Raw genomic sequence first — 12312 nt, forward strand, 5'->3', positions numbered from 1 at the left:
TGAAAATTATGTTCTAGGAAAGATCCTTGGTGCAGTAAAACTCCTTTCTTTACCAAATTTCCTAAGTTATATGCACCGTAAACAATCTAATAGAATCACACCAAAATCGTTATTCCCTCTTATCCACGTGAATATAAATAGGTTACAATATTTACACTTTACAACCTCTAAAATATAAATAATACAGGCTATCGTAATATATAATCTGCTAGTCTAATATACCCCCTCAGTCTAAGGAGGAGCTTGACTAATGCTTAGACTGGAACGAAATCATCAAATAGGACACGTCGTAGGCCATTTTTAAAAAATGTTAGCGAACTGATATCTTAAGGGTGCATTTAACTCTCGAATCTGCCCTCTTTGAACTTTCTCCCAAACGAAATGAATATCGACCTCAATGTGCTTGGTACGTTGATGTTGAATTGGGTTTTTGAGATAAATAAATGGCACCTACATTATCACAATAGACCAAAGACATGTGTCGAGCTGGTAGGATTTATTATTAGAATAATAAATTGGTACTCAGAATGATTTTATTAATATATTATAAGATTAATATATTATTTGGAATCATATTATTAATTGGTGATTACTCAAAAATTAATTTGATATTAATTTTAGGATTAAAGGAACTAATTCATAATGGAGTGACTGGTTTTGGAAATCACTGATAGTTGCAAAGTTGGGTTGATGGACTCTTTTGGGAGGACTGGACGAAATCTATAGGAGGCCCTATAGAATTTGTCCAAGGCTTCTAATTGAGGAGGTCCATGGACTGCTTAAGGTCTAAGCAATGAAATTAGGGTATCCACTTGAAAAACCCTAGTAGCCACAACTATTTAAAGACCCTCATGCATGGATTTTCGGCCACTCTTGTCTTTCTAAGAACCCTGGCCGATTTTTAGCATCTCTCTAAGCCATCCTTTGCATTGAGTGTTTGTGGCTCCATTAGAGGTGCAACACTTGGGGCACTAAGCTTTCAAGAAGTCAATATCAAGCAAGGATTGTTCTTGCTATTACAATATAGGAAGTGAGGTAATCATCTAACCTTAATATATATGTGAATTTCGAAATTGTATATACTAGATCTAGGGTTATTGCTTTGGTGTTTATATTTGTATGTTCAATAGAGAAAAACTTAAATCCAAAGCCATTAGGTTGCATGATCACATAGGAATGTGGATATGCTCAAAACACATTAGAACGACGGGTGTCCGGGCAACTCGTCCATTCTGCATTACTGTAGGACACCAAGTTGGTTGGTGAACTGATATTCATGTATAATCCCATCGTAAGATATGTCGGACCTAGTGAATGTCAAGTATTGAAGAGCCACAGCAAGGATTTGATAGGAAGTGGGATCGTCAATTAAGTCACCCGCTTCACTACTTAGTTTTTTAGTTGTGTCTACCGGCGTGTGCATCAGGTTGCAATCTCCCATTTTAGCATGTGATATTATTTATGAAGCGTATTTAGCTAGAGACAAGAACATGTCGGTAGCTTCATGTTTGACCGAGATGCCAAGGAAGTAATATAAGGGATCTAAGTCCTTCATGGAAAACTTGGACAAAAGGCGTGATAGAAGTGTCGTGGTTGCAGAAAAATAGAGAGTGATCACATGTGCTATGCTGAAAACTGAGAGTGGTAACGTAGTCTATGAAGCGTTGGTACCATGCGCGAGGTGCTTGTTTCAAGTTGTATAAGGACCGCTTTAATCTGCAAACATGATTAGGAAATCTGGAATCTCAAAAACCAAGGCGCTGATGCATAAAAACCGTCTCTAAGAGGTACCCATGAAGGGAGGAATTTTCTATGTCGAATTGGTTGATCGCCCACTTTTTATATAGAGCAATGGTAAGAACCGTCCGGGTGGTACCAGTTTAATGATTGGGCTAAAAGTTTCCTCGCAATCGACACCCACCTGTTGAGACGTGCCATCATAAACCAAACACGCTTTATAGCACTCTAAAGAACAATCAACCCTTTTTATGTTTAAAAATCCACATACACCAAATAATGTTCATGTTATTGCAACGAGGTACGAAATCCCCAAATATTATTATCAATAAGAGTGTTAAACTCGTCAGTCATGGCATGGTTCCCGTCAGGTATGGATAGTGCATCAATGGGGTGGCGAGAGAGGGGAGCAATGATAGTGGCAGTAGAAATATGTAAGGATAAAGGCCGTTTTGGTTTAGTGATGTCGGACATACTCTGGGTTTTAATGGTGCAAGTTGGTGGAGGTGGAGGTGGTGGATTGGGAATATGAGTGGGTAATTGGCCGTATGTAGTAGGAGGTGGTGGGATGTTCTGTTGAGTATTGGTATGCCGGCGACGAGAATAAGTATGGATGAAAGGTGGTGTGTCTGAGGTAGTAGTGGAATTTATAGGTGGCGGTGTCTTTAGGGATGTAGGTGTGGGTCTACTTGACTCGGTATTCTAAAAAGAGTTGGGAGAGGTTGGAGTGGAGACAGGAGATGTTTGGTCAGTAGGATAGTTAACTAAATCCCATACGGCTGGATGTGGTTTGGTTTTGAGTGAATTTTGAAGGAAGTCATAGACGGGAGGGGATGAGTAAAGTTTAGCAAAGGGGAAAACATGTTCACCGAATACAACATGTCATGATATTATGATCTTGCGAGAGGAAAATGCGTAGTATTTATACCCCCTGTGATTGGAGGGGTATCCAAGGAAGACACAAAGAGAGGGTCGTTTTGCAAGTTTTTGACTGGAGATGCAAGGTGTGAGAGGATAGCATAGGCAACCGAAAACTTTAAGGTGATCATAGAAGGGGTGTTTGTGAAAAAGAAGGAACATAGGAGTATAATAGTCGTTTGTTTTGTGGGGAAGAATATTGAGAATGTAATTTTCCATTTGAAGGGCATGGAGTCAAAAGGTGGTAGGGAGAGACGCATGAGCAAGGAGGGTGTGAACTATGTTATTGATGGTGCGGATGGTTCGTTCCGCTTTTCCATTCTGAGGCGATGTGTAAGGACAAGAAAAACGAAATTTCATACCATTAGTAGTGCATAAGTTATGAAACGATTGGTTGTTATATTCGCTGTCGTTGTCACACTGAAAAATTTTGATGGGACGTCCAAATTGAGTGGTTATGTGTTTATGGAAGTTGAGAAAAATGTAGAAGCCTTTGGATTTATTGGATAGTGGGTAAGTCCATAAATAATCAGTGTAATCATCAATAAACAACACATAATAACGGTGACCTCCCGAGCTAAGAACGGGTGAGGTCCATAGATCACTATGAACAATATCAAAAGGCAAAGATGTAAAGGATGTAGAAGCATAAAATGGTAACTTGATATGTTTTCCAGATACACAAGACTGACAAATATGTTTATTGGAAAAAGACTGAACATAGAGAAACTTGTTTTTATTTAAGACACGTAAAGAAGAAGATTCGGGATATCCCAAGAGACGATGTCAAAGATCTTATGACAAAGCAACAAATGTGGAAGGACTAGTGACTTGTGAATTTGGCAGTGAAAGAGGGTAGAGATCTCCAGTGCTATCACATCGGAGGATAGGAATCTGCGTCTGGTAATACTTCACAAGACTACCAAAAGGGTCAAATTCAATAGTAACAGAATTATCGGTGGTAAGGCGCGACAGATAGACAAAAGGTTTTTAATGAGGTTCGGAGCATGCAAAATATTTGAGAGTTTGAGTGGTAGGAAGGGAGGCTGAAGTGTGGTGTTTCCAGAACCATGGATCGGTATGTGTGAACCATTACCAAAGACAATACGGTCCAGTCTACTATTATTGACATAAGTTGAGATTTTACTTATGGTATTTGTCATTTGATTGGTGGCGCCTGTGTCAAGAGACCAGTTGGGGTCCGGATTCTGTGTCATCATGTGCATGGCCTGTTCAATATTGGTGGGAGTGTATAAAGCTTCAGAGGCAGCATAAGCATGTGTAGGAGAAGGACCCAGAATACCGGTTGTAGGTGGGGGTGGGCGAAACTGATAACGATGGGTTATAGGGTATGGAACTTGGCGGAGAGTTCCAAGTAGGGCCATTCCAGTTCATTGGTCAGTTCATTGGTCATTGGTCTTAACATCAACAACTTTATCTTTTTCACTGGTAGAAGAGGGAATGGCTTTAGCAGGAGGCAGAATATGATCAAGTACCTGGAAAGCACAACAATGGATTCTGAATAGTTCAACCCAAGATGTATATTGGCCGTTTTCAATTTCAAGAGTAATAAGGACGTAATTTCAGATGATGTTTGATACAGTAACAATAGGATGAAGAGGAGTTGACATTGTATTAAATGAGATCTAATGAGTAGAACAGGAAGAAGAGATGAGAGGGACGATGATCTGCAACTAGGGTTGAAGAATTTCGGCTGCTAGGTTTCACAAAGAAGATGTCGCTCTGATACCATAATAGAATCAGGCCAAAATCTTTGTTCCCTCTTATTCACATGAAAATAAATAGGTTACAATATTTTCACTTGACAACCTCTAAAATACAAATAATACAAGCTATCACAATATATAATCGACTAGTGTAATACAATCAAATGTTGCTCATTGGGTGATAGACTATCCACAAAAGAGATGAGAGGGACGATGATCTGCAACTAGGGTTGAAGAATTTCGGCTGCTAGGTTTCACAAAGAAGATGTCGCTCTGATACCATAATAGAATCAGGCCAAAATCTTTGTTCCCTCTTATTCACATGAAAATAAATAGGTTACAATATTTTCACTTGACAACCTCTAAAATACAAATAATACAAGCTATCACAATATATAATCGACTAGTGTAATACAATCAAATGTTGCTCATTGGGTGATAGACTATCCACAAATGGTTTCTCGTGGATGTGGAAATTTGAACCAACTGGACCTGATGAATTAAATGAACTGTTACATCTATACACAGATATTGGAAATCTGAATGCTAAGGTAAAATCCAAATTTGGTTTTAGTTTTATCGTTAATCATAATGGAGAACTCACGGTGAATAGAATGAGGAAATTTTGGAGTCAAAGTTGAACCCATACATTGGAACGGCAATTTGGTGGACAAAGACAATTCCTTTGATGGTGCGATGCTTTGTTTGGCGTGTAGCATTAGATGGGATCCCGGTGGCTGAAACCTTGGCTACTAGTGGTGTAACTACCCCTAGATCGTTATGCCCATTGTGCAATAATGAATGAGAATCGGTTGATCACTTGCTAATTACCTACAATTATACTAGAGAGGTGCAACAATGGATACTTAAATGGTGTGGAATTAGAGTCAGAATTTTCTCAAAGTGTTAGAGAATTCATCGATTTTGCTGCTACTTGGGGGAACTATCCCAAGAAAAAGTATATCCTGGTTTTTATTTTCTACTGCCTGATTTGGAACATATGGATCTCGAGGAATGATAAAACTTTTAAAAATATCAAGGTGAATCCCACTAAACTGGTTGGCAAGGTGATCTCACTCTCTTATACTTGGTGCATACATAGAGGCAATGATGTTTGTGGGAATTGGGCTGAATGGTGTGTATCCCCTTTTTCTTTTCTAGATTCTTAATTCTCTTTTTGTGTCTGTACCTTGTAATTTCTTTTCTGTCCCTTTGTAGCTCCTTACTATATGAGCTCTGTTTATGTGAGATTCATATACATACCAATTACTTTCCCACCAACCTTTTGGTGTGGCTACAATGATTCTCCATACTTAGCGGTCAATCCAGTCATTCATAAAGACATATTGAGATTTAAGTTGAATAAATGCTCATTTAATCATAGTTTAATAATTCTCACTTTTTAACATTTGAGTTTGATTAAATTCATCTAAGAAACAATAATGATGAAATCGAATGAATTGTTGTCTCTCAAAGAATACAGTAAAATTTAATAATTGCTATCCCTAGATAGAAAATATAATTTAACACTAAATTGCAAAAAGAAACACGTAGTTCTTTTACCAGCCGTCGTGCTCCCATGTAATCAATCATCCACCATATTCTTCCATTTTTAAGATATACAAATATAAGAAAATAATTCCATCACTTCGCACTATAAAACGTCCAAACCACAATCAACAAAAATATAGCTATCCAAATCCTATTCAAATATATAGAACAACGAAGACCATGGACACATTCTCCAACGTTGTCTTTCTATTCTGCGTGGTGGTATCAATCATCTTCGCCTCTGCTGATGCTGCTTATGGAGTTGCTAAGCTGCCGGAGATTCCTCACAAGATGAAAGAGAAGGAAATTCCAAAACCCATTGCAGTTCAAGGCCTTATATACTGTAAATCCGGCTCTAAATTTATTCCACTTAAAGGTATATATGTATCTCACAAATTCGTACATTGACATGCATCGTACTAACTTAATATTAATAAACTTTATATGGTATATATATAGTTTACGTATTACAATTCAAAAAGACAGGAACTGCGTCAAAAATTTAACACTAATTTATGGATGATTACTTATTTTAATGGATACAGGAGCCACAGCAAGAATAACTTGTTTGGCAAGAAACCAAAAGGGACTTGAATTAGCACCATTCTCCGTCTCAAGTTGCCCAGCTGATGATAAGGGCTACTTTTTAGCCAAATTGTCCCCTCCATCGACAAAGTTCTTAAAGAATGCTCAGTGGGAGCTCAAAGAGTGCAAGGCCTTCCTGGAGAGCTCGCCATTGAAGGAGTGTAAGGTTCCTTTGGATATTAATGGAGGGGTTAAGGGTGCTCATATTATTTCTTCTTCGGCTCATCGTCTCCTTAAAAACGCAAATCTCTATTCGCTCAAACCCTTTTTCTACACTAGTGATAAACCTCACACAGTCGCCGATAACAATAAATATTAACAAGAGTATTAATAAATTTACTCTTGCAATATTTGATGAATCATTTTCCATTTTTAAATGTACTTTAATTTGTTCTTATATTTCTTTTCATTTTGGTGATCGAAGAGAATTACATGCGGTTTTTGTCTCAATTTAAATGCAAATTCTTACTGTTGACATTATAGCAAGAAAAAACAATGATAATTAAGATGCCGTTCTAATTTTGATGATATTGAATTCCAACAATATAAGTCGTATATAAAATAAAAACATAAACATTTAATATTTAATATTTTAATAATTATAAAAATTGTTCCTCTAATAGTAATATATAGATGAAGACTAAGGGTGTGTTTGATAAAAGTAGCTGTTAGCTGGAAGCGGGTAGCGGGTAGCTAGTAGCATGTAGCAGGTAGCTGGTAGCGTGAAGCTGTAACTTTTATTGGTTATATGTATGTTTGGCAAAAGTTGCTGAAAGCTTTTGAAATAAATAAAATTACATAAAAGGACAATTGATTAAAAATAAATAAATATATAAATATATTTTTAAGGGTAATTATGGAAATTGATTTCAAAAGCTCAGGAGCGTTTTGTTAAACGCTACATAAAGTAGCTTTTAGAATCGGAGCGTTTTGTTAAAACTAAAAGCTAAACGCTCCTACTGCAAACGAATTTTTTGTTTAAACTAGAGCGTTTTTCTAAAATGTAGAAGCTAGAAGCTCTCAAACGCTTCCAAAAGCTCCGTGCCAAACATGCCCTAAGAGTTGATGCATATACACTAATTAACCACACACAATCATGCAATTGATGCTACTAAATAACTCAAAGCAGTGTCCTGTTCAACGATCTTTTCAGGCTAAGAGGTGAGTTTTCCTCACTGTTCTTGAAGGTCGAAGGCACCAATGTCGTCCCATTTGATTATGTATCCTGGTATAGAGGATGTTGATATGTTGTAGTGATCTGTTAGATATGTGTCCTGATATATAGAATGTTGTTATACGGTAGTGATCTGTAGATCTGCATGTTTGTCTGTTAACTGGTTATATGTTATCTATTATGTATATGTCGACATGTCATGGATTGGGTTGAGGCTTTACTGCTATGTGCATGAGCCAACAGAGCAGGGGTAATTCGGCCCGATGGCTGTGAACTCGATGGTATTCCAGTTCGATAACTGAGTGGACCCGTTGCATATTGGCATTCTTGTTCAATGACTAATTGGGCCGGGGGTAATCCAACTAGATGGCTGTGGACTCGAGGGTATTCCAGTCCAATGACTGATTGGACCCAGCATGCAATGCATGTATATGTTATGGTATGTTGTGGTACTTTAGGAGAACTCACTAAGCTTTGGCATAAAATTTCAGTTTATTGTTTCAGGTACTTCAGATAACCATGGCAAGGTGAAAGCATGATCATACACATCCTTCAGATTTTATGTTATTTTGATTTTGGGTTACTCTGATTATTGATTGTCACTTTTGAAACAATTATTTTGTAAACAATTATTGTCTTTGGGTTGTTTTGGAAAAAAAATTAAAAAATTACTTTGATTTTGGGATGTTTCACGTTTGTGGTCAGTAAGGTGGCGGTGATAACGGATCATATCCGAAAAGTGCGAATTTGTTGGAAACATTTTGGTTTGCAACATTTTTCTTGGAAGAGTTTGGATTGTTTAAAGACATTTTTTGAATGAAAAATATGTAAACTGTGTAATTTGGTAATGTCTTTGAAGAACGGTGTTTGTGCGTGTGTAAAGTAAATTTGTTATAAAAAAAATGAGAAAATAATCGTTGCCAACCGTTAACAACGTTCCACTCCAAACCAAATGTTCTATTTTCAAAGTTTTGCCATTGGTAGAAAGTCACCGCCGGTATTATACTGGCGGTAAGTTTTTTGGTGAGGCCCGGTGTTTACCAGCGGTGGCAAATTTATGACAACATTTAGCCTAACAATAAAATAATAATTAGATTATTTAACCAATAATTCAATCATGCAAGTTTGACCGGTTAAATATAGTTAATATATTGTTGACTAAATGCTCATTTAGTACTCCAGTTTATACTTTATAATAATTCTAACTTTTTAACATTTCAGTGTGATTAAAAATTTTCTAAAAAACAAAATTTGATGAAATCGAATGAACTGTTAATATATAGTAAAATCAAATGAATTGTTGTCCCTACAAACATAAAATTAAATATTAAGTTACAAAAAACATGTCCATGATCATTAGGTGAGACTCATCCATCTTTTACAAGCCGTCGTGCTCCCATGTCATATAAATCATCCACCACATTCTTCCATTTTTGACATATACAAATTTAAGAAAATAATTCCAACATATCTCACTATAAAACGTCTACAACCACAATCACCAAAAATATACCCATCTAATTCCTATTCAAAGATATACAACAACCAAGACAATGGACACATTCTCCAACGTTGTCTTTCTATTCTGCATGGTGATATCAATCATCTCCTCCTCTGCGGATGCTGCTTATGGAGTTGCTAAGCTGCCGGAGATCCCTCACAAGATGAAACAGAAGGAAATTCCTAAATCCATTGAAGTTCAAGGCCTAATATATTGTAAATCCGGCCCTAAATTCATTCCACTTAAAGGTATATATCTCACAAGTTGGTACTTTTACATGCATCGTGCTAACTTAATATTAATAAACTTGATTTGGAATTTATTTTACGTATTTCAATTCAAAAGACAGGGATTATGTTACAAGTTTAACACTAATTTAATTATTGATGATTACCTATTTTAATGAATGCAGGAGCCACGGCAAGAATAACTTGTTTGGCAAGAAACCAAAAGGGACTTGAATTAGCACCATTCTCCGTTTCAAGTTGCCCAGCTGATGATAAGGGCTACTTTTTAGCCAAATTGTCCCCTCAATCGACCAAGTTCTTAAAGAATGCTCAGTGGGAACTCAAGGAATGCAAGGCCCTCCTGGAGAGCTCGCCATTGAAGGAGTGCAAGGTTCCTTTGGATATTAATGGAGGGGTTAAGGGTGCTCATATTATTTCTTCATCGACTCATCGTCTCCTTAAAAATGCAAATCTCTATTCGCTCAAACCTTTTTTCTACACCGGTAATAAACCTCAGACAGTCTCCGATAACAAAAAATATTAAAAAGAGTATTAATAGATTTACTCTTGCAATATTTGATGAATCATTTTTTCCAATTTTAAATGTACTTTAATTTGTTCTTATATATATATTTTTTTCATTTTGTTGTGATCGAAGATAATTACATGCAGTTTTTGTCTCGGTTAAATGCAAATTCTTATCGTTCACATTATAGCAAGAAAGAACAATGATAATCAAGATGCCGTTCTGATTTTGCTGATATTGAATTCAAACCATATATGCTAGTGGTATATAGAATTAAAACATAAACATTCAATATTTTAATAATAATAATAAATATTTTCCTTTATTAATATATGATTTTTTTTATTAAAATATAACAATTAGGGCGGACCTACAGAGTAGTATTTCCAGAGATCCCATGCAACTATTCGATTTTTTCGTATTAGTGTAAATAAAGCTGAGTTTTACGAAATTATTTGTTAGATACGTTAATATATTTGATGTTACACAAATATTTATGTAAATCTTCTGGAGATCAGTTAGCTAATAGGCATGCTTTTTACTGCCCTCTTCTTATTAACCAACTATCGAATCTTTTTTACCATCATTTGCTTTATTTATTTGGTGATCAGATTCACTTCGTAGCTCTTTGTTAATGACTTAATTCTCATTAACCCTAATTCTAGATTCCATTATCCCATATACTCATTGACCATTACATTTTTTTTTATAACCCAATTCATAAGTCCATTAAGGGGGTGTTTGGCAAAAAAAAAAAAAACTTATTATTTATTAGTTTATAGTTTATTAACTTGTTAACTTACAAGTTAGAGGAAGGTAATTTATGAAAAAATTGTTTGTTAGCGGTTTTCATCCACTATAAGTTATTTTTTTTCAAACATTTTTTTATCTTATAGTGGTGTGGAACCTCTAATTTATGAAAAAATTGTTTGTTAGCGGTTAGCAACCACTTTGTACGATCAACGTATGCGTCATGTTCAACCATTTCCCCATTAAGAGCTTAATACTCCAAATCTTCACATCCAAAGTAAGATCCAAAGCCAAAATACCCTCAACAGTCATAAAGTTTCCAATTTTATGACTTTGCATGCCTATTAAGTGTTTAATACACAAAATTTCAACATCTTAATTCCTTAAAACCTTCTATAACATGCATGGAACAAAAACTAACCATCACGACCACAATTTTATGACTTAAGACTCATCCTAAGGTCTGAAAATATGACTTATTGGGTCAAGAACATGCCATCCTCAAGAATCACCATATGTAGGACAAAGAGTGTCTTAAATGAAGAAATGTCTAGATCTACAAGATGGAGTGATCAAGTTGTGAACTTTATACCTCTTGGAGGTTGCTAACAAAAAGATAATCTCAGATCCAAGATGCTTCCAAGCTCCAAGCTCTTCTCACCACCTTTTTCTTCTTCAAGAACACCTCCAAAACACTCCAATGGGCTCAAAATGCACTCTTCTCACTTAGGGTTTGCTTAGGGTCGATTCTCACAGAGGGAGGCTGATGAAGTAATGAGAAATGAGGCTATAATTGTGTTTATATATGGACCATCCCCTAAAAATTAGGGTTTGCACTTTCTTTACGTACTCCCCACATACGAGGTGTACGCGTAGCGTATTACGGTGCACCCTAGTACGCCTAGCGTACACAACGTACGCTCAGCGTACTACTTGATGTGTGTTTATATATATTTTTTAATTATTCAAGTATTAAATTTATACAGCTGATTTTATCTTAACCGGACTAATAAACACACTAGGCAGTATACCTAGTTGTGTAATTGTATAGTTGTGGTAAGACCAGGTGTCGAACACAATGGAAACGGTGGTGAATTAATTTGTAGTTTTTGATTATAGGTTACACTAAACACACTAAGAAATAAAGAAATGTTTTATTAAATACTATAAATACCACTTAACATCAAATATCGATAAACTGAATGGAAGACAAATTTCTTTAGGTACTTTGGTCTAGATAAATTACATCTCAAATTAATGACTAACTACTTATACAATGGATATTTATTCAGTATTCACCTATTCCTAATATGACTAGTGTCATGGTCATGACACCTAATCCTTTGATTTCAACACAACTATTAATTTATTGATCAGGTGAACAAACAATCATGCAAATCAGTATTCAGTTTGTATTAAGCAAGATTTGATCTTATTTAACCCTAATGGTAATAAAAGTTAAATCATGCAGAGAATGGTCATTCTACTCATGCACACACATTAAAGTTCATTAATTTATTTCCTAACCCTAGGTTTTGATCAAAACTCTAGTCATAATCACCAATGGTTACTGGACAACTATGATTCAAAATAACTCAACTAGAAAGTCATCTAAA

At 35.8% G+C, this 12312-nt stretch overlaps 2 protein-coding genes across 2 annotated transcripts; both read left to right on the top strand.

Moving 5' to 3' along the window:
• The first annotated feature begins 6089 nt into the window (after nt 1-6089).
• On the top strand, nt 6090-6993 carry LOC111895214 (protein SEED AND ROOT HAIR PROTECTIVE PROTEIN). Its single transcript, XM_023891320.3, has 2 exons — nt 6090-6309; nt 6479-6993. The coding sequence occupies exons 1-2, from the start codon at nt 6114-6116 to the stop codon at nt 6835-6837; spliced, it is 555 nt and encodes a 184-aa protein (XP_023747088.1). The 5' UTR covers nt 6090-6113; the 3' UTR covers nt 6838-6993.
• Nucleotides 6994-9200: 2207 nt separating this feature from the next.
• Nucleotides 9201-10104, top strand: LOC111895204 (protein SEED AND ROOT HAIR PROTECTIVE PROTEIN). Its single transcript, XM_023891309.3, has 2 exons — nt 9201-9441; nt 9606-10104. Exons 1-2 carry the CDS (start codon nt 9246-9248, stop codon nt 9962-9964), a joined length of 555 nt encoding a protein of 184 aa, XP_023747077.1. The 5' UTR covers nt 9201-9245; the 3' UTR covers nt 9965-10104.
• Nucleotides 10105-12312: the final 2208 nt, after the last annotated feature.

Source organism: Lactuca sativa, chromosome 5 (genome assembly GCF_002870075.4).
Source record: "Lactuca sativa cultivar Salinas chromosome 5, Lsat_Salinas_v11, whole genome shotgun sequence".
In the NCBI taxonomy this organism is placed as follows: Eukaryota; Viridiplantae; Streptophyta; class Magnoliopsida; order Asterales; family Asteraceae; genus Lactuca; species Lactuca sativa.

Bases quoted from the DNA above. Each gene is read 5' to 3' on its own strand.
- LOC111895214 (XM_023891320.3), top strand. From the start codon at position 6,114: ATGGACACATTCTCCAACGTTGTCTTTCTATTCTGCGTGGTGGTATCA. The intron at 6,310-6,478 runs GTATATATGTAT...TAATGGATACAG, and splicing joins TAAATTTATTCCACTTAAAG to GAGCCACAGCAAGAATAACT.
- LOC111895204 (XM_023891309.3), top strand. From the start codon at position 9,246: ATGGACACATTCTCCAACGTTGTCTTTCTATTCTGCATGGTGATATCA. The intron at 9,442-9,605 runs GTATATATCTCA...TAATGAATGCAG, and splicing joins TAAATTCATTCCACTTAAAG to GAGCCACGGCAAGAATAACT.